This window comes from Pteropus medius, unplaced genomic scaffold (assembly GCF_902729225.1).
Source record: "Pteropus medius unplaced genomic scaffold, Ma_sr-lr_union100, whole genome shotgun sequence".
Lineage (NCBI taxonomy): Eukaryota > Metazoa > Chordata > Mammalia > Chiroptera > Pteropodidae > Pteropus > Pteropus medius.
This window is the reverse complement of record NW_024349797.1, coordinates 860,463-887,047: the sequence shown is the minus strand read 5'-3', so window position 1 is coordinate 887,047 and position 26,585 is coordinate 860,463. Positions and strand designations below refer to the sequence as shown.

Genomic DNA, 26,585 nt, shown 5'->3' with positions numbered 1-26,585 from the left:
TAGTTCTTACCAATTGAATAAATGAACCCCCATTACCAATCACAGCTTCAAACTTGATTTATCCATGCCATCATACCTACTTTTTGCTGGTTATCTTTTTTAATAGTTTTAGTGATGTATAATAACCATACAATAAAATTCACCCATTATAAATGTATAAGTCAATGCCTTTAATTTATAGATCTATATAATCATCACAAAAATCCAAATTCAAAAAATCATCAGCACCACAAAATTTCATGCATTCCACTTGTAGTCAATACCCACTCCCACCTCCAGGCCTAGGCAAACACTAATCACTCCCTGTCTCTATAGATTTGCCTTACAAATCTTTGCGTGGACATAATACTTTCATTTCTCTTAAGTAAATGCTGAGGAATGAAATCGATGGGTCGTATGGAAAGTTTATGTTCAACTTTTTAAGAAAATGTCAAACTGTTTTCTGAAATGGCTCTATCGTTTTACATTCCCAATCGCAATGTATTAGGGTTCTAATTTTTCCATATCCTCGCCGATTCTTGCTATTGTCTGGCTATCTCACTGTGGTTTTGATTTGCATTGCTCTGATAGCCAATGATATTGAATATCTTTTCCTGTGCTTATTGGCCATTTGTATATCTTCTCTGAAAAAATATCTATTCAGATCCTTTGCTCATTTTTTAATTGGGTTATTACTGAGGTGTAAGAGTTCTTTCTATAATCTAGATACAAGTCCCTTATCAGATACATGATTTCCAAAAGTTTTCTCTTATTCTGTGGGTTTTCATTTTACTTTAATGATGTCCTTTGATGCACAAAAGTTTTAAATTTTGATTATGTTCAATATATTTATTTTTTTCTTTTGTTACTTGTGTCTTTGATTTCTAAGAAGCCACTGCATAGTCAAAGGTCATGAAGATTTATGCCTATGTTTCATCTAAAAATATAGTTTTACCTTTTCCATTTAGGTTTTGTTCTGTTTGGAGTTAATTTTTATATATGGTGTGAGAAAAGGTTCTAAATTAATTATTTTATATGTGGATATTTAGTTGTCCCAGTACCATTTATTGAAAAAAATAGTCTTTACCCATTGAATTGTCTTGGCTCTCTTGTCAAAAATTAGTTGACTATATATGTGACAATTTATCTCATTTCCATTTTCTTGACCTCTATGTATATCTTTATCAGTACATCACTCTCTCGATTACTATAGCTTTGTAGTAAGTTTTGAAATCAGGAACAATAAAACTGTGTTCTTCTTTTTCAAGATTGTTTTGGATATTCTGGGTACCTTGAATTTCCATACAAATTTTAGAATTAGCTTTTCAATTTCTGCAAAGAAGCCACCTGCAATTTTGATAGGAATTGCATTGAAGCTATAGATCAATTTGGGAGTATGGCCATCTGAACAATACTAAATCTCCTGACCCATGAATATAGGATGTCTTTCCACTTATTTGTTTTCTTTTAATTTCTTTCAATAATGTTTTGTAGTTTTCAGAGTATAAGTTTCGCACTCCTTTTTGAAATGTATTCCTAAGTGTTTTATTTTTTTTATGCTATCGTAAATGGAACTGTATTCTTTATTTTGGGATTGTTTAATGCAAATGCATAGAAATATGAATGATTTTATATATTGATCTTGTATCCTGCAACCTTGCTGAACTCATTTATTAATTCTAATAGCTTTTTAAGTGGCTTCTTTAGGGTTTCTTATATACAGGATATTGTCATCTGCAAATATAGTTTTACTTCTTTCTTTATAATCTGGATGCCTTTTGTTTATTTTCCTTGCCCAATTGCTCTGGCTAGAACCTCTGGTACAATGTTGAATTGGAGTGATAATAAAGGACATCTTTGTTTTGTTCCTTAAGGGAAAAGCATTCAGTCTTTTACATTGAGTAAGATGTTAATTATTGGATTTGCCAAACTCCTCACTTCACCATGCCAAAAGTCCTGTGTCCAGCCCTGTGGGTCCCTTCCATGATTTTAGAATCAACTTGTCAATTTCTGCATAAAAGGCAGCTGGAATTTTAATAAAGATTGTATTAAATCTGTAATCAATTAGGTTCACATTGTCACCTTAAACATTAAGTTTTCTGATCCATAAACGTGCTGCATGTTCTAAGGTCAGCTCTGTCCATTCAGATATTGACCTCCAGAGAGCCACCAATTCCTTAGACCCTAAATTATGCTCTAATAGATATCTCCATAAATAAAGATGTCTCCTTATGAGCCTATGTGAGAAATTTGAGGGAACCTATAAGCAGGAGTAGAATACCAATCAATACATCTGGTATGGATATATTTAAATTTTCCAAGTAGTGTTAGACTGCTCAGAAAAAATGGCTATGCCGGTCTACCTTCCCACCAACAGTGCATGAGTGTTTCTATATTCCCAAAATCTGTGCCAATAATTGGCATTTTCAGTCTTCCTAATTTTTTACACCACAGTATATCTGAAATAATATCTTGTTATTGTTTTAATTTGCATTGATCTGATAATTAATGAGTTTGAGACTCTTCATATGTTTGATGACCTTTTAGGTTTTCTGTATATAAATCATATGCTCATGACTTTTGTCCATTTTTCTGTTGGGGTTTCTGTCATTTTCTTGATGATTTGAGAAGTGTTACATATTCCTTGCTTTTCAGAAGCCAATCTTCTGTTCTAACAGTCCATTTGACTGTTCTTATACCAGAATCATACTGTTTGGGGTTGGTTTTGTTTTTATATGACTCTGTGATGTGTTTTCCATTGGATAGGGCAAGTGCTCCTCTTTATGCTTCTGTGTTAAAATTATCTTACCTATTTGTAAAGCTATTTAACCTATTTTTCCATATAAATTTAACATAGCTTATCAAAATCCTCATAAAGTTCAAATTGAATCTTCACTCTAAGAATAGTAAAATTTTAGATAATTGGGTGAGGGGAGTGACCTGTTTGTAATGTTACGTTGTCCCATCTTAGAACATAGAATATCTCTTCATTTATCAGATCTTTTTCTATATCCTTTATAGAGAATTTGATGTTCCTTGTTAACTCTTAGATCCATTTTATTTTTTATTTTATTTTTTAATTTACTTTTTTTTATGGTGACATTCGTTAACAAAATCCAATAAGTTTCAGCTATACATTTTAACAGTAAGGCGTGTATGTATTTTTACACTGTATGTTCACTTCCCATAGTTAGATTTCTTTCTATCACCACATATTTGACTCCCTTTACCCCATCTACCTCCCCGCTCCCTCCACCCTCTGGTAACCACTAGTCTATTGTCCATGTCCATAAGTTTCTGTTTGTTTGTCCTATTTGTTTGTTGCTTTTAGGTTTATATCCCACATATAAGTGATATCATGTGGTTTTCCACTTTTACTGTCTGGCTTACTTCGCTTAGCATGATTATCTTGAGGTCCATCAATGTTGTTGCAAATGACAGTAAGATCCATTTTATTTTTGATACTATAGTAAATATTATGTTTTGTTTTTGTTATTATTACATTTTCTAGTTAATTATTGCTAGTATAAAAAAATAATATTGGATCTTTAATTGCTCTTTAATCCAGCAATATTTCTGTGGTGATTTAAGTGTCCACACATTCTTTGATTCTCCTCCAAGAGGCAGAGTCTGTTTCTCTCTCCTTAAGTACATATGTGGTGACTCATGTTTAACAAATAATGTGGTGAAAGTGATGGTGTGTGACTTCTGAGACTAGGTCATTAAATGTATTACAGTTTCCTTTTATTCTCTTTCAGGTCATTTGCTCGAGAAGGAGCCAACTGCCATATTGTGAAGACACTCGAGCAGCCTTAAAGAGACATCCATCTGGTAAGGAAATGAAGCCTTCTGCACATTTTCATGTGAGTGATCCATCTTAGAAGTGAATCATCTAGCCCCAGTCAAGTCTTCAGATAACTTTAGCCTCTGCCAACATATTAACTACAACTTCATGAGATACCCTCAACAAGACCACCCACCTAAGTCACCAATGGCCACATATTATATGACTCAATTCATATAAAATGTACAGAATAGGCAACTTTATATAGGCAGAAAGTAGATTAGTGGTTTTTTAGGGGGGACTGGTAGGGGACAGGGGGATGGGATGATAGCTGAAGAGTATGGGATTTCTTTTTGAGGTGATAAAAATCTTCTAAAGTTGACTGTGGTGATAGCTATACATATCTGTAAATATACAAAAATTTATTGTATACTTTAGATGGGTGCACTGTATGGTATTATGAGCTGAAATGTTTACGTTCCCTCAAAATTCATATGTTAAAGCCCTAATTCCCAATATAATGGTATCTGGAGATGGGACTTTTGGGAGATAATTAGGTTTAGAGTAAGTCATGAGGGTGAAACACCCTCTGGAGATGGGACTTTTGGGAGATAATTAGGTTTAGAGTAAGTCATGAGGGTGAAAGGATTAGTGCCCTTATGGGGACTAATGGAGAGATTCTCTCTCCAGGTGCATGCACTGAGGAAAGGCCAGGTGAGCACACAGAGAGAAGGTGCTGTCTACAAGCCAGAAAGAGGCCATCACCAAGAACAAAATCCGATCTTGGACATCCCGACCTCCAGAGCTGTGAAAAATAAGTATCTGTTGTTTAAGCCACCCATCTATTTTGTAGCCCTAGCAGGCTAAGACATATGGTAGGTAAATTATATCTCAAGACAGCTCTTTTTAAAGAAAATAAAGAAAGCAACCACAAGGACTATTGTATCAGTTCATTTCCTCCTTGGAAATCAACTCTGCCTACCATGCAACAAGGTAGCTTTTTCTATGACCCGTGAAAAACTCTAGAATCTTGTTATCACCAACTCTAGACTAATGAGGCCAACCTTCTTTATATTTACATAACTAAGAGAGACTGGAAAGAGACCCTTAATAGGACCCAGAGAACAATTTCTCTCAAATAAAAACACATCAAGCTACATTACTAATAAATCGAGAAAAAAAAAGAAAGAAAATTGCAATAAGTTTTATATAAAACGAAGAACCTTTCTGATATAAATACAAAGCAGAAATAAAGCCTTATACATTATTCTCTGACTTGCCCTGCTTTGTGCATAACACTGTTGATAAGAACTGCCTAATCAGATCTTTCCTGGACACATATAATCCAATTTGGGAGTAGAGTCAACATCTTTATATACTTAATGTTGGTCAAAAACTACCTGATTCCAAAACTGATACTTCATATCTCTAATAATTAGTAAGAAGTACCATTAAAAATTGTGCTTTACAAAATAAACTCAATTCTTTCTGTGTTAAATTCCCTAGGCGATTCTATTTTAATTTCTAAGCCTAAGGCTAATTGCTCAGTTCACAGTGCTAAACTGTATTGTTGTGCTGTATTTAAGATTGAAGTAAATTGAGAGTCACTGCTAAGTGTGAGCTCGTCAATAAATAAAACACAACAAATTCGATTTTTCTCCTATAAGTGGTTTCAGCAGCTGTCTTTTCACCTTCCCTTCTAGAGATATGCTTATCTCCAAGAAATCTGACCTACTTCCAGAGCCAGGATTGTCACTTTCTCTTGTGTTCCTTGCTACATCTCCCCTACTCCCCCAGTACCTATTCCAAGCATGGGAGTGACAGACACAGAAATCACCCAGCCAAGTAAAGGATCACTGTGGCTGTCGTGACGTCTATGGGCTAAGCCAGGCTCTTAACTCTTTAAAAGAGCTTCTCTCAGAATCTTTTTACTCTTTCAACAGATAGCTATGACACTCTTAGTTACCTGGTTTTCCAGCCACCGTTACTAGAAGTAGCTAACTGGCCATTGGAGGTAAGTTCCCTTCAGAGATGATAAGAGTCAGATAACAGAAAAAGAGAAGATTGAAACCACTGAAGTTGAAAAATCACAGTGTCACAATGCAGGCGCGAAGAAACACATCTTAACAGCCTCCCAGGGTTTTATGGTCCTGAGACTTTGAAAGATTACACTAGGCTCAAGATAATCTCTTTCAAAGAGCAGAGAAACACATATAATAAAGTTATATACACACACATATAAATGTGTATATATATATATAACATATATATGTTTTATAAAATATATATATGTTTTATATATATATATATTTTTTCCCTTTCTGAATAAAACATATTTTTCCCTTTCTGAATAAAACATATATATGACCCGTGTTATATATATATATATAAAACATATATATATGAATAAAACATAATTTTTTCCCTTTCTGAATAAACATATATATATATATAAAACATATATATATGAATAAAACATATATATATGTTTTATATATATATATATGTTTATTCAGAAAGGGAAAAAATTTTAAAAACACTGAAACCTATCGAAGAAAACTTTGTCATGTAAAAGTTAACATTTTTAAACAGCCCATTCGTGGTTACTCTGAATCAATGAAAATGAACCTGGTACTGAAAATGACTGCAGAGCAAAGAATTAGTTACTAACATTAGTGATATTTGGTGACATTCCAAAGTCCCTTCCTCAAACAATTATTGAATACCTAGTATGTGCAGGATGCTGTGTGAGGTGACGTGAGCAAATAAAAACAAATCAGATATGGAACCTGCCTCAAAGAGCCTGGGCCTAAGTAGAAAGACATCTAGGTTAAGATATAATTACCACACAATATGGTACTACAACAAAGTGCTTCAGAGCCATAACTGGAGCAGCTTCTTCTGTTTCAAAGGGATGAGAAAGGCTTAAGAGAAGATGTGACTTTTGATCTCAAAATAAGGCACATCTTGCCTTATTGAGGTTTTATAGGTGACAATAAAACCTTATTCTTTTCCCTCTTGGAGTTTCAACCAATTAAGATAGCGTGGGAAGTAAAATATTGAATGTAAGACTGGATTAGAGAATGAGGCTTGGCCTATGGGCAAAACCAATCTTCCTCATATTTCTCTCATAGTCTATACCTCAGGAACCGCACACAATGCAGAGGAGAGAATGTGAAAGATATTTTGACATCTCGGCCCTACCAAATAGAGAACTATGGATGTGGGGGAGGGGTGTCAGACTCTTGAACATGCCAAAGAAATCATGCCTCCTTCCATAAGGAGGTACAGCCAAGAGAAAGAGAGAGGAACTAGAAGTGTTTCTACAACACCATTCTGTCCTGGTGAACACTGTAGGAGTGCCCTCCCCTCTACTCAAACCTGAGGAGCAGTGATAAGCATCACAGGCCAACAGGTCTTGAAGGATAAACAGAGATTCAATAGGTAGATGAGAAGGGAGCATTCCAAGTAGAGGAACAAGCAAGAGCAAAGCAGGGAGGTCTCAGTGTACAAAGTGTCTTGGGAAACGGAGTAATCACTGAGTTTCTTGGAATATGTCCAAGTTTTCTAATCTAAGGTGGTTGATGCCCTTGAATAAATATTTCTGTTCCTCTAAATCTAAGCCCTTATTTCTTATTGTTCTCAGTCCTGGATCTAAAAATAGCCCAAAAGGGCTCCACACAGTTACATTTATCTTACTTGGGGTTCACTGAGCTTTTTAAATCTGTGAGATGACATATTTCATCAGGTTGGGACATTTTTTCAGTCATAATCCCTTTAACTATTGCTCCTGTCCATTCCCTTTCTCTGCTCCTTCTGAGTCTCCAACTCTCCCACATGTCAGGCTACTGGTTTATTTTTGTCATGTTTTCCTGTATGATTTATTTTGATTATTTCTGAATGACCTATCTTCCAAATAGTATATCGTGTCTTGATCTGCCATTAAACCCATTCAATGAGTTCTCATTTTTAGATATTGAATTTTCTCAGTTCTAAAATATCCATTTGCTTTGTCTTTTTATAGACTATTCTAAATGTCTGGTGAAATTCTCTATTCCGTTATCTCTTTTGTCCACTTTTTTTTTTTTACTTTCTTCAATATATTAATTATAACTTATTTAAAGTTCTTAATCGTTAATATCTGGACCATCCCATTTCTTTTGTCTAATTTTTTGACCTAATTATCTGTGATATAATCATGTTCTTTAAATGTTTAGTAATTTTTTATTGTCTGCCAGACATTTTGATAAAAGACTTGTAAAGGCTCTAGATGATATATTTCCCCCTTTCCTCTTTTAGGCATCAGACAGGAGACTGTTCATCTGAGATTGAGCAGAATCAGGTCTTTGATACAATTTTGGTAAGAGTTTTGATAGGACTCACTCCACTTGCAGCTTACTCCTTCTTGTTCCTAGGGTGTGACTCTCCAGGGATTTCAGTTACAGCCCCACAGGTCTTTGTCTCTCTCCTTAAGCCTGAAAGACTACAGAAGATTCAGTCCGACCTCCAGGGATTTTCAATTTAGCTCTTTAGCATCCCATCTCACACAGATTCAAAATTGGGTACATATCTTGAAACGGAGCTCAACCACCTGTTCGAGGTCTCTGCAGTCTTCAATCGTGTCACTCCGGTTTCTCATAAATATTATAAGCGCTCTGTCCTCCAGTAGCCGGCTTAGGAGCAAGCCTGGATTCCTAGGCTCTAGCAGCTTCCAGAATTAATAGGAGACCCCACATTAAAAGGGACCCTGGAATCTCAGTATCAATGTACCACTCTCCCTACAGCTTTCAACTGTCACCTTTTGTTTTCGGTTCACCTACACCTGACCATTTTAGTTTTTTCAGTACTCCAGACCACAGGATATTTCACACCAACTCTTAAAACTTGTCGTCTAACTCTTCAGTCATGCCCACAGCCTCAGATTCAGAAACTATTTTGTAAGGAAGTAGCCATGTGTATGAGACTTCTAAAATCCCTGCTTTGAGCAGTCCAGTCCCACAGGACACTAAGAGTTTTGCTGATATCTATGCACCCCACCTGTCTCAGCTGGTGGCTTCTGCTGGAGTGAAGCTCTGGGCCTCAGCCCAACCCAGAAACAAAAAAACAACCCACGGGAAATATAAAGCACCACCCTAAGAGTGAACGTCTCCTTTCAGTTTTCATCCTGGGTGCCTCCCTCTCCTCATCTGCCATCACCCCTCACACTCACACCTGCTTTTCTTGTCATAAAGCAGACAGAACAATTCGGAAAAGCTCATTCTCCAAACTCTTCCTCTTTTCTTCACTGCCACTGAAGTATTTATATTAATTACAAACAACTTCATTATCCAGTGGGAAAGTGCTATGTTCCCCTTCAGCTCTACTGTGCCTCAAACAAGAAGCCAGTTGCTAGGAGACCGGCAGACAAACTTCAAGAGACAAGCAGTTTCTACTTTTTCTCTCTGAAGTTCTGTATCCAGTCCCAGCCCAGGCTAGCCTATTGGTACATTTAGAAAAATAAAAATGAAAAACATACACACTTTCCATTTCATAACTTCATAAATGACTTTGCATGTGTTATTAGAGAAATAACAAAACTTTATTAAAATACAGTGAAATATAGTCTCTACTTTTAAAGTTTTACTTGTAACTTTGCTATCTGCTTTCTTTAGGATGTCGACATGATGTGCTGATATAGAAATCCCTATGAAGTTATAAGGGCTTTTTTCTTTTCATGTTTCTTCTTCTAGAAATATGAAGGTGATGGGTCGGGCCACAACAGGAAACCTAAGAAAATTAAAGAACTAGGAAATTCTTCTACGTTGAATTTGCGATGTAAAGACTCAACCTGGTTGGTCACGTGGGTTGGATCCCTTAGAAGATGTGGGAATCCAATTAAATGATAAAATCCTAAAATATTCACAAAGAAAATATGTAGTATCGATAAACTGCATATTAAATATAACGGGCCACAGGCATGTCTAAATCTGTTCTTTCAGTGGCTGGTGGTAAACAGGATGCTGACAAATTGATATTGGGGTCTCTAAGTCTGCAGGAGCTTCTTAGCATGGCACATCTGTAAACAGGAACCTTACCAGGCATCCTGAGCTGGGGATCCTGTGATCTCTGTCAGCATTTTCTAAAGTTTTTCATCTAGGACAGGCTAACCTGGTATTATCCTGGGACCTCTCTTTGATGCCTAAAAAAGCTAGAAGGACTGGAGGCACAGTCCAACCTGCAAAGACTAAAATATTTAGTATCTAGCCTTTACATAAAAGTTTGCAGATATCTGCTTTAAATCAATACCTAAAATTAAAAATTTTTTAGTCCTTTGCTTAGAACAAAATACTCTTTTACAATATTTATAAAACCAATCAAAAACATTCGTTAACTTCATGTTTCTTGTTTTCTTCTGGTAGTTCAGTGATATGTATAATGAATGTTAGTTATTCAACATGACTTTTGTCTCTAGTATAATCTAGCTAAATTGGACATACGTGTGATTTCTTCTCTCACATTATTACTCATTAATTAATCTCATTTTGAATTCTCCACCCAAGAGAGGGGCTATTTAATTTTTATCCAAATTATATATTTCGGCCACTCTAGCATCAAATTTCAAAATCATTTCTATTAAGCTTTAAAAATATCCATTGTTTTCTGTAAATATTGCACTTTTAATGCCATCCAAAGCATCGTTGTATTTGTCTGAATATGGAACAGATGACATATTTTCAAGTCTTCCCATCTGTTCCCTTGTCTTTGTTGAATACCTTGACTATTGACTTTCTCCAGTCTTCTTTTTTCAGTTTTAATAATGGCATGAGCACATTTTGATATGCGGACCTACTCATTTGCAGTGTTTCCGGGTTTTAAAAATTAGAGTTCATTTCCCTGAAGATTTTCTATTCCCTTTCTCTTTTCATCCTTTTTCCTTTTCTGAGCTCCACTGTCATATTTTCTATTTTTATTGTCATCTTAGCTTGTTCTCATATTTTCAAGAATCTAAAATAAGTAAATGCAGTTTCAGTATATATTTATCAACATAGATTACCATAAATGTAAAAATAAAAATAAATCGGTATCTCGCTTCAGACATGTTATCTCCAGACCTTTACATATGCAAATCTGAGAGTAATAGGAATTGTTTAATATTACAAAATATTCCTCAGCCAACATATGTACCTGTTGTGAATATTGTGAATACCTCAGAATTGGAACCATGAATTGGAACACAAAGAGAAGCAAGAAAATGGACACCAAGCACTATTGAGAAGCAACACTTTGTTATGCGGAAAAACTATTCCTTTGAAGCTAAGAGGAAGCATTTGATGAGTTAATTAATTTGCCTTTTCTCCGTCCTAGGCTGAAATCCTTCCCACATTTGAGGAGTATCCAATTCTAATACAGGTCACTGCACAAACCATAAACCTTCAGGCCACCTTTGGTTTTGAAGACAGAACAAAAGATAAGAAGAGGCATTTCTGTGAGGCCTGATCAATGTTAGTGAGGAGAGCATATGGGGTTACAAGTGACACCGACAGCATTGGGGCATCCTGAGTGACCTAGGTATTTTCTCACCACGCCGTGTGTGGGTGTGACATGAGAGCCCTGTATGGCACCCAGGTTTAAGGGTGGTGTTGTGAGTGAGGGGCCTACTTCTTTTGAGGTACCCCAGCCTTAGGCTGTGCTGGGCATAGAGAAGTGGGAAGAGTAGAGACTTTGAGAGCTTTTCTCAAGCCCAGGAAATCTGTGACGGGTGTCTCAAGTTCTGAGCACAGTGTCCCAGGGATGCGGCAGGACCTCAGAGGGGAACACCTGCCTGAACAGAGCTGGGGTGGCAGGGGCCCAGCCTGGGCAGTGACCTTCATGCCCTGGCTCCGCAGGAGATACCAAATAGGGATAAGGTGAGTGGAAAATCTGCAACATTCCTGCTAGGACCCCCAAGACCTTTATATGAGTCTGGTAGGGAAAGAGAGAGCCTCAATAATACCTAAATAGAATTCCCTTTCGGCCTAGCCAGATTAGGTTTGATTTGGGGCAGTTAGAAAGGAAAGAAATGTGACGTTTCTTACACACCATTTTACTCAATAGAATCATAATCCACTACATAGATAAGTTTGCTGAATCTTGACACTCTCCTCCTTTTCTCTCCATCACAATCTTGAAGTGAGGGGAGCTCATGGTCTGGAGAAGGGTGGACATCAGGGCCTTACCTGCTGGCCAACCCTCGATGCTCCTGGAACTTACTTTAGGGGAGAAACGGTGTGTTTCCGCATCTGGGCGCCATCCCGTGCAGATCACTCAGTGGAAGAATTCCTGGTCAGAGAAACCAGTGCCCCTGTGGCTTCTCTCTGAGCTCAAGCATCTCATCTCCATCCCTGCTCTCTAGTTCTTTCCAGAGTGGCTCAGGCTCCCCAGGCTCTTTCAGCTTTTGCAGAGACAGATTATAAGTGGTAGGAAATTTTGCCATCAGTCTGAGGGGTGGAAAATGGAGATTCTGGGCAGAAAGCAATGTGGAACCGTTAACAGAAGTTCTCTTTCCTCTGAAGGCCCTCCAGGCTGAAGCAAAGTCTTTATCACTTGCTCAGTGCTCTGAGGACCCCTCTGCTTCCAGAGACTCCCTCTTCACTCCCACCCCAGGCACCCAAAAAGTTCATGTAAGAAACTGTGCTCTGGAGGTCACCTGGTCAACGAGTGGGTCACGCCCAACCCCGCCCATTAGCTCAGACGTTGCCAAGGTTATAGGTCCTGCTCGAATCCAAAATTGGGGTTATCATGGTCCCAGGAGAGCCCCATGTTCCGAGCCACGTCCTTTTTTGCCTTTGGATTTTCTCCTGGCACAGCTGCCCTTCACGTGGAGGCGAAACTCAGAAGCTGACAGCAGAGGGAGCCCGCAGCCTGCCGTTGGTGCTCAGGCTGAGATTCTGAGGTGCTGTAACTCTTCCAAGAGTATGTTGGCTTTTCCTTGTGGAAGTCAGGGCACACAGCAAATACAAATTTACTTAAGTGAATGCCTCTCAAGGGTCCACTATGGTTTTTCCTTCCAAATCCATCACCTGTGTCACCTTCACATGTTAGCCCAACTTCTCACAGGAGCTGTATTCCTAACAGCGGATAGAAACAGCTTTTGTCTGTTAAATCTTGTTTACCTCAGAGATTTACAAAGAGAATTTACCTTTATTTCTGATTCTTTTGCAGTAGACAAGCTTTCGCCTGCCCTGGAACTTAAATGTTTACCTCGTCCCTCTGGCCCACGTGAGTGGTTAATCTGAGGACACGTGGAAAAGCACGAGAGGAACACTGTTTCAGAGGGCCCTGAGTGAATCCGCTGTAAGAAGCACCTTTTGGGAATGAAGCTAATCAGCTCCTTAGCTAACATACGATTTTTAAAGAGGTATTCTTGACCTCAAGATAATCATGCTAAGAGAAATAAGCCAGACAGAAAAAGTTGAAAATCACATAATATCACTTATATGTGGGATATAAACCTAAAAGCAACAAACAAACAGAACAGAGACTCATGGACATGGGCAATAGACTAGTGGTTACCAGAGGGGAGTGGGGAAAGTAGATGGGGTAAAGGGGTCAAATATGTGGTGACAGAAAAAAATCTAACTATGGGAGGTGAACACACAGTGTAAATATATATATATATGCCTTACTGTTAAAGTATACAGCTGAAACTTAACTGGATTTCGTTAACCAATGTCACCGTAAAAATATAAATTTTGTCTACGGCCATGCTACCCTGAACAAGCTCAATCCCGTCTGATATCGGAAGCTAAGTAGGGGCGGGCCTGGTTAGTATTTGGATGGAAGACCACCTAGGAAGACCAGGTGCTGTAGGTGTAAAAAATCAAAAATAAGGGATTATAAACTGACAAGGTCCTTGCAATCTGTGAGGTCAACCAAAGGTTGCCTCACCTAAAAAGAAATAATAATAATACTAATAATAAGTAAAATTTTAAAATAATAATAAAATAAATTTTAAAAAAAGAGATATTCTTACAGTGAGTCCCCCATACACCAACCCCGCCACCCTGCACTTTGTGTTACAGTAATATCATTGCTAAAGAAGGTGAATCCCATCAGAGCAGAGCCCAGGGCGACATGTCTCTAGAGCAAAATGTAAAGAAGAAAAAAAGCAGAGGCAGCTTCCATTCGCACCCCAGCTCCACCCCAAAGCCTGTGGCCCTGCCAGGCCAGGATTTCTTGCTTCCTTTCTTCCACGGAAGAATCAGAATTCTTTGCCACTCCTGCACAGGGTGCATAGGTGTCGTGGGGCAGGTGCTTTACGTTCTTGAGATCCGCACTGATAGGTCTGCTCTGGACTCTCAGAAGCGCTTCCAGTTTCACAGTCCAGGAAAGTTCCTTCCCCTTCCTCTTCTGCATCCACCACTGTGGTCACCTGGTTGTTTTTCAAGGTCCTCCCCTGGTCTCTTGATCCCTCACCCTCTCTGTGATATTACAGAGGTCTCAGCCTCACCACTTTCAACTCTCGTAAGGAGATGCCACAGAAAAACTCAAAGTTATCAGCGGGCCTTTATGATGTGGGGAGGACATTGACAATGTTTATCAGAGGAACTGAGGCCTGTCATTATCTTGCTTAGACACAAGAGAAAGCCTGGACTGAAGGGCCAGGAGGAGGCAACGGAGACCCGGAGGGACCCTGGAAGGAGAAAGGTGAAATGAGGGTTGGATTAAGTGGGGGATTCATAACTGGTTGAACGATACCTCCCAAGGAGCCCTAGTTAAAATGATGGATCCCAGTCCACATGGTGGTGTGTGGTGGCAACAGGCTCTGTTCCCAGCCTCAGCATTGTCATCACTGTCCTCCGTGAGGCATGTGAGTCACATTTGCATGTGACGCTTTCAGGGATAGCTTGTGCTAAATGACGGAATCGATAATGTTAAAAGTATTCAACAGACAAACGATTAGTCAAATCTCACAATTTAATTGAGGTCAATGTAAAGTTTCAAGTGCAGAAGGAAAACCCTAAAATGCCACATATGAGCAAGTCTTAGGTATTGGACTTGTTGCCTGTGAGATCATGTGAGTTAGAGGCATGCACACACACGAACCTGACAAATGGGACTCTTAGGCTGCATCATGAGGGATGTGGGATCCAGAATTGGGGAGATGGGTTCCAGTGCTGGAATATTGTGTCTGTTTCTGGCTCTCAGTCTTTGCAGGGGACCCAGGCAAACAAGTCACCAGGATAGTGAAGGGATTGATGTGGCAACAAGAAGTCCAAAGATTGGTCCAGGGGAAAAGACTGGGATGTAGAGAGACCCCAGAAAAGAGTGGTGACACTTGGGGTTTCAGAGGATAGAACCAGGCCCAACAGGCTGCAAGGCACAGTGGCCTAGGGCATCGAGAACCCACAAACCTATGCTCAGACCCAGCTGAGTGACTCAATGATCTCTGTAGCTGCCTGAGCCTCAGCTCTTCAGCTATAAAGCAGGGATGCTGGTAGAGCTCCCAGAGCTGTCCCCAGGATAGGACAACAGCCAACAGCTGTGAAGTGCTTCTTAGCAGAGCGCCAGAAACATTGTAGGTGCTTGATAACGTGTACATCTTGTCACCATTAGGTAGCAGTTAGAGGGAGGCAATTTTTGGTTTAAGTGCGAAAGAATCTTCTAGCACTTGGAGTTTCCTCTCCATAGAGTGCAATCTGGGTAGGTTGTGAACATTCAGGTGGTCATCACACTCAAGACGTAGACCATGTACGTGCTTTGCTGCCCCGGCCATATTGACTGCAAGTATTTCCCTTTGCCTCAAGGGAACCATTGATAGGGGTTCCTGCTTTGAGGACTTGTGCTTGGCCTGTGTGATTCCCCCCATGCAGCCTGCCTGCTGCAACACTGCAGAATAGCCAGTTAAAGAGGGGTGGAGAAGTCCCCACAGCTGGACACGGAGAAGCTGTCCCTAACCTGGGGCAGTAGTTCACATCACCCCCTGTGAGTGAGGCTTGGAAGCCATGAAGTCAGTGGCTGGCCGTGGCTGGGAAGTTGAAAGGCATTAAGTGTCACGGTGAGGTGGGTGTCTGTTTCTCTTCTGATAGCATCTTTCTTAAAGAGTCACAATGATACCAAGAGATGCTCACTGCGCCCCAGCTGAGGGCTTTCCTTGATTCCCCCTCCTGCTGCTCCTGCGGCCAGTTCTCTGGCAAGTTAAGGACTCGGGCCCAGCTTGCAGGGCTTACAGCTGAGCACAAGGCTCGCAGGAGGGAGATGTTTAGTGGATTATGCTGACAGATCTCTCACACTAAGCTCACCTTGGCTCAAGGCACAGAGGCCAGGGCAGCCAGGCTGCCTTCTGTTCCTCTAGATGGCAGGCAGAGGGTGTCACGGCCCCACAGACTATAATTCCGGAGTACCACTTCCCAGAAACAGAAGTGTGGCTGTCATTGGTACTGCAGAGGCAGCTAGGGGGACATTGCCTAGAGCTTTGGAGGCTGGCTCTCTGCCTCAGACACTCTGCCTGCTGTCTGGGGTTTCTCATCAGCTACCTCCTGCCTGCCCTGCTTATGCTTTTAGGTAGCCCTTAGGTGGCCTCCTGCAGGTTGACCATAAGGGCTGCCCCAAACATATAGCAAATTAGCATTCTCAGAAATGAGTTGAGAACCTAGGGAGCTAGCTCTTTCTTGGTCCTTCAGGGTTGGAGGCCCTCTCGGAACCCCAAACAATGGTCAACCTGCAGGAGGCCACCTAAGTTAATTTAATTAACTTAAAATTGACATAGAGTGCTCTATTTATTTGAGGTGAACAACAGTAGGATTCAGTATTTGTCTACATTTTGAAATGATCACTACAATAAGTTAATATCTGTCCCCACACATACTTACAGATTTTTTTCTTATGAGAACTTTTAAGATCTAGACTCTTAGCAACTTTCAAATATATGACAGTGTTAATTAGCGCCACCATGCTGTACATTAGATCTCATGACTTACTTGTTTTATAACTGGACGTTTGTATCTTTGAAACATCTTCTCCCATTTCCCCACCCCTCACCTCTGACAACCTCCAATCTGTTTAGTGTATCTAAGTTCAGGGTTTTTGTTTTTTTTTTCAAGGGGGGCTGTTATTTTTTTTTGATTCCACATATAAGTGAGATCATACAGTATTTGTCTCTGACTTATTTCACTCAGCATAATGCACTCAAGGTCCATCCATGTTGTTGCAAATGGAAAAATTTCTTTTTATGGCTGAATAATATTTCATTGTGTATGTGTATATATACACACGCATGTATATGTACATACATATATATATGTATATACATATATATACATGTATATATACATAGCCACCGTATTTTCTTTATCCAATCTTTCATCGATGGATACTTAGGTTGCTTCCATATCTTGGCTATTATTGTAAACAATGCTGTAATGAACATAGAGGTACAGATACCTTTTCAAGATTTTTTTAAAATCTCCCTTGGATAAATACCCAGAAGTGGAATTACTGGATCATATGATAGTTCCATTTTTAATTTTTTGAAAACACTCCACAATGTTTACCATAGTGGCTGCACCAATTTACATTCCAACCAACAGTGCACAAAGGGTTCTCTTTTCTCCACATCTTCACCAATATTTGTTATTTCTTTTTGATAAAAAGCTATTCTAACAGGTGTAAGGTGATATTTCATAGTTTTGATTTGCATTTCTCTAATGATTAGTGATGTTGAGCATCTTTTTATGTATCTGCCATCCATATGTATTTAAGAGAATGTCTATTCAGATCCTCTGCCCATTTTTTAATCAGACTTGGGTTTTTTTTGCTATTGATGTATGAGTTCTATATATATTTTGAATATTAATCCCTTATCAAATATATAATTTGTAAATATTTTCTCCCATTTGGCATGTTGCCTTTTTATTTTGTTGACGGTTTCTTTGCTGTTCAGAAGTTTTTTATTTTGATGTAGTCCCACTTGTTCACTTTTGCTTGTGTTGACTTTACTTTTGGTGTCAAATCTAAAAAATTATTGCCACCACCAATGTCACAGAGCTTACCGCCTATGTTTGCTTCTATAGTTTCAGGTCTTATAATCAAGTCTTTAATTCATTTTGAGTTAATTTTTGTTTATGATTTAAGAGAGCAGTCCAGTTTCATTCTTTTGCATGTAGCTATCCAGTTTTCCAACACCATTTTTTGACGAGACTGTCCCTTCCCCATTGGTCATTCTTGGTTCTTTGTTGTAACTTAACTGACCATGTATGCATGGGCTTATTTCTGGGCTCTCTATTCTGTTCCATTGATCTATGTTGTCTGTTTTTATGCCAGTACCATACTGTTTTGATTACTATAGCTTTGTAATATAGTTCAAAATTAGGGGTATGATGCCTCCAGTTTTGTTATTCTTTCTCATTTGCTTTAGCTATTTGTTTCTTTTGTGGTTCCGTATAAATTTTAGGATTGTTTGTTCTGGTTTTCTGAAAAATGCCATTGGAATTTTGATAGGAATTGCTTTGAATCTGTAGATTGCTTTGAGTAGTGTGGACATTTTAACAGTATTCTTCCAATAGATGAGCATGGAATATCTTTCCATTCGTGCCTTTCTTTCATTAATATCTTATAGTTTCCAGTATGCAGGCTTTCACCTCCTTAGTTAAACTTATTCCTAGGTATTATATTCCTTTTGATGAAATCATGAGTGGGATTCTTTTCTTAATTTATGATAGTTTGTTATAATGAATGGAAATGCAACCGACTTCTGTGTATTGATTTTTGTATCCTGCAGCTTTACTGAACTCATTTAACAGTTTTTTTGGTGGAGTCTTCAGTATTTTCTACATATAATATCATATCATCTGCAAATAATGAGTTTTACTTCTTTTCCAATTTTGATGCCTTTTATTTCTTTTTCCTGAGTGCTTCTATGGCTAGGACTTACAATAGTATGTTGAATAAAAGTGGTGAGAATGGACATTTTTGTCTTCTTTCTGACCTTAGAGGAAAAGCTTTCATGTTTTCACCATTGACTATGATGTTAGCTATGTGTTTTCATATATGGCCTTTATTATATTGAGGTATATTTCCTCTATACACACTTGGTTGAGAGCTTTTATCATAAATGGATGCTAAATTCTGTCAAATGTTTTTTTTCTGCATCACTTGAGATCACATTTTTATCCTTTATTTTGTTAATGTAGTATATCATATTGATTTTGCAGATGTTGAACCATCCTTGTACCCCTGTAATGAATTCTACTTTACCACGGTGTAATACCTTTTACTGTATTATTGAATTTGGCTAATATTTTGTTGAGGATTTTTGCATCATCAGAGCTATTGGCCTATAATTTGTTCATATCATCCACATTCAAATTGTCAGAGCCTTCTTCTTGAAATTTAATAAATTAATAATGCCAGTTAATCCCTCTTCAGTTGTTGGAACCATATTCCCTGGTACAGCCACTTCTGGCCATATTGCTTTCCTGAAAGCATTTGAAGTTGATGGCTTTATACACAAAGCTAAAGCAATATTGATACAACTTAAAATTGTGTATTCATTCCAGGCTTCTGTCACTGTGATTCATTATCTTCAAGTTTATTAAAAATATCTTTAAAACTTCATTTACTATGATTAATCTTAAAGGTGGAAATAATGCCTTGATCTAAAGTTTAGATCTAGGAGGTTGTATTTGGTGGCAAATATACAACTTTTATATTTGGATGTTCTAAATTGTGTGGGTGACCAAGTGTATTATCTAAAAGTATTTTAATAGGAAGACATTTTTCCTTCATATAATTTTCAGCTTCTCAGTAAAACATTTGTAAAACCAATACCGAAAAACATCAGTAGTCATCCATGCTTTTTTATTTCCTATCCAATGAATGGGAAAATCCTTAATAATTATGTTAGTATTCTTTGTACATTGCTGAGTCAAGCTTTTGTGTTTTAGAAAGAGTAATCGCAAATAATGGAAATGAAAAAGAACCATGTAAAATCATACCATGTAAATGGAAACTGTATAAAAAGTCCACGTAAACGGTGGGGGTGGGATGGGGCGAGAATTTGTGTAAAAAAAAAACAAAAACATGTAAATCGAAGGATGGGTGTAGTTATTTTGTTCTTGCTGCTTTCTAGATTCTCTTTACCTTTAACTTTTGCCATTTTAATTATAACATGTCTTGATGCGGCTCTCTTTGGGTTCGTTCATCTTGTTTGGGCCTCTCAGTGCATCCTGGTCTTAGATGCCTGTTTCCTTCCCTGGGTTAGAAAAGTTTTCAGCCATTATAGGTTTTCTGCCCTTTTCTCTCTTTTACTTCTGGTACTCCTATCATGTAAATGTTAGTATGCTTGATGTTTTCCCAGAAGTCCCTTAAATTATGCTCATTTAAAAATTTTTCTTCTTTTTGTTATTCTGATTGATTTCCACTCTTGTTTTCCTGTTGCTATTTTTCTATATTACCTAATCTACTGTTGATTCCCTCTACTGTATTTTCATTTCAGTTATTGTATTCTTTAGCTCTGATTGGTTCTTTTTAAAGATATTTTCTAACTCTTTGTTAATGTTTCACTGTGTTCCTTTATTCTCCAAAGTTTGGTAAGCATCCATATGACCATTACTTTGAATTCTCTGTCAGGCAAATTATCTCAAATTCATTAGGGTTTTTTTTTGTTTTTGTTTTTCTTCTTTCATTTGGAACATACTCCTTTGTCTCATTTCTTCTGATTTCTGCATTTGTTTCTATTAATTAGATGACATGGCTACCTCTCCTGATCACAGTGTGAGTTTGTGTAGGAGTGACCTCTGTGTAGGCTGTGTGTACCAAGTGGCTTTGACAGGCTGATTAGAGCATAAATGGTCACTCATGGTGCCTGGAGTGCCTTGGCGGGTCAGCTGGCTAGAGCTCGGGCTGGCGTGGGCCAAGGTTTCCTGAGGTGTGTGGCTCCAGGGGGTTCTGGTAGGTCAGCTGACTGGAGCTGGAGTGGCCGCAGGACAGAGCAGTTTTACTGATATGCGCTAGGGCAGGTAAGTCTGCACAGGGCCCCTCAGTTATATCCTTCCTTACTGCAAGCTGCCCCAGTGGGGTAGGGTCCTCATGGTTAATATATTTCCACCTCTTCTACCCTTCTCTGTGGCCTCTCTTCTTTGCTGTGCAGAAGCTGTTTACTCAGCCCTCAGTTGTTGTCCAGGAGGAATTGCTGTATATAGTCGTGTATTTGGTGTTTTTGGGGAGTTGAGTTTGGGGTCTTTCTACTCTGCTGTCTTGGACTCGCCTCTAAGTCAAGATTTCTTAGCAGTTTGGGGAAGGCATGAGAGCAGTTGGGAAAATCTGGTTGTCTAGTAACTTTGAGGTTGGATAGGTTCTTGGAGACTGAGATAAGTCAGCTCAGCTGGATTTGGAAGTCAGTGACTGGAATTCACTCCTAGCCTGGGATCAGGTCTCCCAGTCTTATTATTACTGGGTGGCCATACACTGTGGGCCTGACAAACATTTCTTCCACTGCCATTCCAGGTCCTGCTTTCCTCAGCAGCGCAGTCATCCAAACTGTCAGCTGTCCAAGATTACTAAGGTCATTCTTTGCTGACCTAGTAACTAGGCTCATATCAATAAAAGTCCTGTCCAGGTATCACAGGAATTAAAATAGTCAAGTGGTACAAAGTTGCATGCAAAAGTTCTAAATTACCTTTTCGGTAAAAAAAAAAAAAAAAATTATTTTACCTGACTTTATAATTTAAGCATTTCCTGCTGTGAGGTGCTCTGTGGTCAGTTAATCTATCAAAATAATACTCAGATATCTGGACATACCTAAGTGGAATAGTTAAGTGTAGCACTGTAGTGTCTATTTAATGGGTATGGATAGCCTCCTGTTAACCCTATTCTCCAAAATCCCTGCTTCTAAATCAACACCTGGGAAATTGTAGAAAATATAAATTCTAAGGTTCCCCCTCAGACTTGCTAAGTCACAGATCCTGGGGGTGTGGCTGAGTGACCTGTGTTTTAACAAACTCTCTAGGTAATTCTGGTGTCAGCTCAAGTTTGAATCACTGTTCTAAAGTATATAGCAAGGGGTTAAAAGCACCTGATCGATATTAAGCAGAGTAGATAAGCTTATTCTGACTCTTCCATCCAAACTGTTAATATGTCAGGACTCTTCCTAGAAAAACAACATAAAAGGCTTAACATATTAGAGATGCTGGGTTAAGGGGAGACATGTTTGAGTGTTCTCAATTTGCCAGTCACTGGCTTTACACATATGACCCCATTTAATCCTTAAAATAACATATGATCTTACTATTTGACCAGATGAGTAAACCAAGCTCAAAGAGATGTGGTAATTTACCTAGACACTGCTACATAATGGTGGGATTTGAGTCCTGGTCTAAGTCAAATATTTGTCTTTTTTATCAGAGTATGATAATTCCGTATGGACAGTCGTTAATGGCATAATGGACAGTCATTAATGGCATAATGGCATAAGGTATCCAACATTACTGTGGTATCATTCTTTTAAAATAACACAGTTCACCTTTAACAATGCCCAAGTCTTGTTACGTGTTTCTGACCGAGGTATACCATCTTGCACTTTAATCTCAGTTTTGTTCATTCTGGGGAAGCAGCACCAGACTGCTGCTGGACTGTGTCTACTGTGAGATTGGAACCTGTTCAGGACATTGTTCTACGTGTAACTAGGGCCAAATGACTCAAGCTTGCTGGACCTGTTTCCTTGGCCCTTGGACTATCATTTTTATCCCCATCCAAAGTTATTAATCCAACTCAACCCAATCTGTTTATAACCTGCATCAGATTCGAAGAATAACCAACTGGCCCCTCTAGTCAACCCTTGAATGAAGATCCTCCATCAATGTAGGCCCAGGAACTCCCAACTGAGGCCCAAACCCTCCAGAAATAATGCAGAAACCCTCCAAACCAGGTAAGAATCATTGTCTAAACAGACCCGTTTAGCTTGCTAATCAGAGTTATCTTGCAGCATCCATTCTTACCTTGTGTTGTTCATTCTAAAATTTGTAGAATTGTTGAACCAAATAAAAGAAACTCTACCATCAGCTCTCAATTAGCTGCACTACTGGAGAGGAACAATGACGTGGCAGATTTTAAAAATTTTGGCTTTGGAATGCAGTATTTTTCCAGTAGATTAACTTTTCTAATTATATTTTGCACAGTCTAATATTAACTGGCATTTGTATTCCCTGGGTACACCATATCTAGCATTGAGAATTGAGGGACACAGCAGAGGCAGTCCAAAAATGTGCTGGTCTCAGGGAATGACAATGTTATGATGGCAAATCCACACATGGATAATGAAGAGAGAACTAATTATAAAGTGCTCTGCAAATATTATATCCTAAGCAGAGAAGGCAAATTAGGAATTCTCTAAGGACATATAAACAGTAAAAAAAAGCTTATTAAAATTTTAAAGGGCCAGAAATTTTCAAGAATCATCCTTAAGTGTTAATGGAGCCTAAGGAAGAGATTAGGATGCATCAGAGTCAGTGAGTTACTGGGTGGTCTTTCAAATAAAAAAGCCTCAAGCAATAATACCAATGTGTTTTAAAAGAGCGTTTAAAATGAATTTTATTGTTTGAGTTTTACAAGTAGTCTTTAAAGGCTTCAAACAAGAACTCTGTTGCAAAACTCTAATAAATAGCTTGCCCCAAGTCCCCAAACAAAATATAAAACAAACTAAAAACTAAACTCAGAAGGATAAGCAAGCCTTCAGAATGCTTGGACGTTAGTGATATTTCTCATTTACAAAGAGATATCAGGCAATGTACAATCTCCTTCATACAAGTCAAAGAGAGAGACAAGTGAGATCTTTACAAAGCACTCTGAAATCTTTCTATTTCCATGATAGAAATGTCACCAGAAAAAAAAAAAATCCCATGGAGAAATCGCAATCATGAATGAAACTGTAGCATAAAAGTCTGGCGGCATGGGTGGGGGAGAAGAGAGGACAATGTATCAGGAGAGAGGAATGAGTTGGGCTTACTTGGGGCAAGGAACATCCAGGCAGATGACACTAGATTGCTGAACGTTCCCCCGCTAGACGAGAGTTGCCACTGAAGGGGCACAGTTGTCAGTTTAGTGACAGTTATAAAGGCTAGAAAGAGGGCCACCAGGGGCTCCCCTGGGGTCCCTAAACACTGGTGGGCCCAATGTCTCTGCTCTGCGGGACTGAGGGCCTTGGAACAATGGCCGGGGGCCCAAAGCAGCTGCATCACTAGACAGAAAAAGATGGCACATCAGCCATTTCTGCAGCAGAATCCTTTGGATGGCCACAACAGGATGCAGAGAATGCCGTGCTTAACTGGCACACTGGGACATGCAGGTTTCAAAAGCCCATTCTATTATCACGGTCATTGCTCCTAACAGGCAAGTATTGAAATTCACAATTTAACATTCACTTTTCCTAGTAACAAATATGGGTGAAATTTTGCTTTGCAGACAAGGATTTATTAGTTTATTAATACGATCATTTTGAGTGAGCTAAAAACATAATTTTGCCACATTTTCGTCTTTAAAAATTTCGAACAAAAACTATACTTTTGACCAAAATGCATATGAATATTTGTTTGGAGCTACAAAGCTACAGAGAGATTGATTCCAGTTTGGTGGGATTCATTTAAGCCGAACGGGCTCTCGCTCTGAAAAGCACATAGCACCTGGGACCACCTCCCTGGAGAAAGGAAGGTGGAGGGAGCGATGTCACACAGGACGGAGAAGGGGCATGGCCCACAGGCACCACCTCTTCTCTCTGGTCCACTGACTTGCTACTGTTAAAGAACCCTGATCTTGCTAACCTGTCTCACACAGGTACAAACAGCCTTCCTCACTCAAGGGAGGTTGGCATTTTCTAAAAGCTCCTCCCGCCTCAGGCATTTTAGGAAGGAAGGTAAGAAAATCTCCTCTCCACTCCCCAAATAAATTTTAAAAAAATTTATTTCCTTAGGAACAATGACATTTGTCAGAATGAGGGAAAGCTTGGGTTACCTGAAATACTTAACAAAGAGCTGATGGAAATAGAGGCAGATGGGCCGGGGTTTGGGGGGCCCCTGGTCCTAGGCCCGGTTTCTTTTTAAATACATAACAGATATTGTGCAAAAAAATAAAGACATTCACATTTCAGCAGTTAAACTTTTATTTTACTTTTTAAAATTTTTACTTTTTCTTTTCTACAAAAGGCAGATAATGATTGTTGATCTGCAATTGCTGTGCACTCACCAAAGAGAGCAAGCCAGAAGCGGAGGCGGGAGCCCCGAGAATGCGGCCAACGGTACAACCAGGGGGCCCCCCGTCCCCCTCTCCTGCCCTAGCTCATGTCTATGGTATTGAAGACCCATTCCGTGAACTTCTTCAGCTTGTCGGAGGCATTCTGGGACTCTTCCTGCAGCCTCAGGTTGTCCTCCCGCAAGTGCTGAACTTCTGCCTGAAGGTGGGCTTTGTCTTCCTTTTCCTGGGAGGCAGAACAGAAAAGGACTCAGAGGGGTGGCCCCAACTTGCTGGGCTGCTAGGAAGAGTGGCTATGGATCTGTCTGGACCCTTCGCCCACTTCTGCTCTTCAGTGCACTAAACATCTGTATGCAAGGCCCAGTCCCGGGTGTCAGGATACTCTAACCCAGGAACAGGATATTTCCAGAGAGATTCACTATAGGTTTATTTTGGAATGTAAATACTTAAATATGTATTTTAATGACTTTGTTAATAAGGAACGTCTTAAATTTTGGATTACTATTTTGGTGGCTGCTGTCTTAATATAGATAAAGCCACTCAAGAAACAAAAAAGATGCAAGTCTCCTGGCACGGAAGCCCAAATAACAATGACGACATGTGGGCCTGGGCTATTGACCCATTATACGAGGGGCGGGGAGGCCAGGAGAGGGCCGGCTGAGGTTCAAGGCCTTCACAAAAAAGGAACAATGAAGGCCTTCTCGCCCTATACGTGTCAGTGGGAACTGAGCTCCACGCAGCTCCCTAAACACGTGTGCACACCGAGAAAAACGGGAAAACATCCACTTCTTATTTCACTAACACTACTTAAAAAGGGCTCTCACAGTTCAAGGGCAGTTTGCACAGACCAGGAGATCTACTTTGAGGATGCATTTTTACCTTCTTCAAATCTTCCCGAAGCATCTTCAACATCCCTTCCAGCTGGTCCACTTTAGAAGCCAGAGTGGGAGAGGAGTCTTTACTGCTGGGAACAAGAGACAAAAGCCCATGTTGGCGGCGGCCTCCATGGCTGGGTTTGTCGGGTTTGTTTGGCATTTTTTTAATGAGGAGGCTGTGTTTGTAAAATGGTTTTCAATGTCAAATTACTCAGTATGGTGACCCAATGTGCATTCTTCATTTCCAAAAAGAAAGTGGTAATTTTAACAAAAGGTTATATAAGCATGAACTACAGCCAATCATAGCTTCCTTTGTTAAAGATACTGTATTTTTGTGGCAAAAGAATATAGGACAATAAGTGAAAATGGTCTTTTTGGCAGCACAAGAGGTACTTTCTGGCAGATACAACTGACAATGAAATGATTCCTCTCTCTTCAGCTGCTTTAAGAGAACAGCTTCTCTTCTGAGTGCAGGTAGGGTGGGGGAGGGGTGAGCTCCACCTTGGGGTAACCAGGATAGGGCAGGTCTCTGGTGCCCCAGAAAGTAGTCTGCGCCCACTTATCCAGTTGCAGCTAAGTCATCATGCTCACGTCTCGTCTAAATACCTTAAATATTTTTTAAAAATAAGGCATATTTCAGAAGTTTGTCAGTCCAACCTTAATGTCTTGAATTCTTTGCTATTATGATCAGCAAACTGGACCCACAATTTTCTCCCATTTTAAGTGTTAAGAGTGCCATGCTAGAGGAT

General features: G+C 39.3%; 1 protein-coding gene and 1 pseudogene across 15 annotated transcripts in view; one reads left to right on the top strand and one right to left on the bottom strand.

Annotated features, from left to right (window-relative positions):
* Positions 1-13,475: 13,475 nt before the first annotated feature.
* On the top strand, positions 13,476-13,594 carry LOC120619914 (uncharacterized; annotated as a pseudogene).
* A 9,697-nt stretch (positions 13,595-23,291) lies between these two features.
* The window catches only part of SIPA1L1 (signal induced proliferation associated 1 like 1), a 321,896-nt gene continuing 318,602 nt past the window's right edge, over positions 23,292-26,585 (bottom strand). For 8 of the 15 annotated variants that reach the window (XM_039883686.1, XM_039883681.1, XM_039883680.1 and 5 more), the window contains 2 exons: positions 25,841-25,925; positions 23,292-25,187 (listed from right to left, as the gene is read on the bottom strand). In XM_039883686.1, coding sequence (XP_039739620.1) covers positions 25,044-25,187; positions 25,841-25,925 — 229 coding nt within the window. In that variant the 3' untranslated portion in view covers positions 23,292-25,043. The remainder of the gene's footprint in view (positions 25,188-25,840; positions 25,926-26,585) is intronic. The other 7 variants (XM_039883691.1, XM_039883695.1, XM_039883693.1 and 4 more) reach the window with 2 other exon arrangements.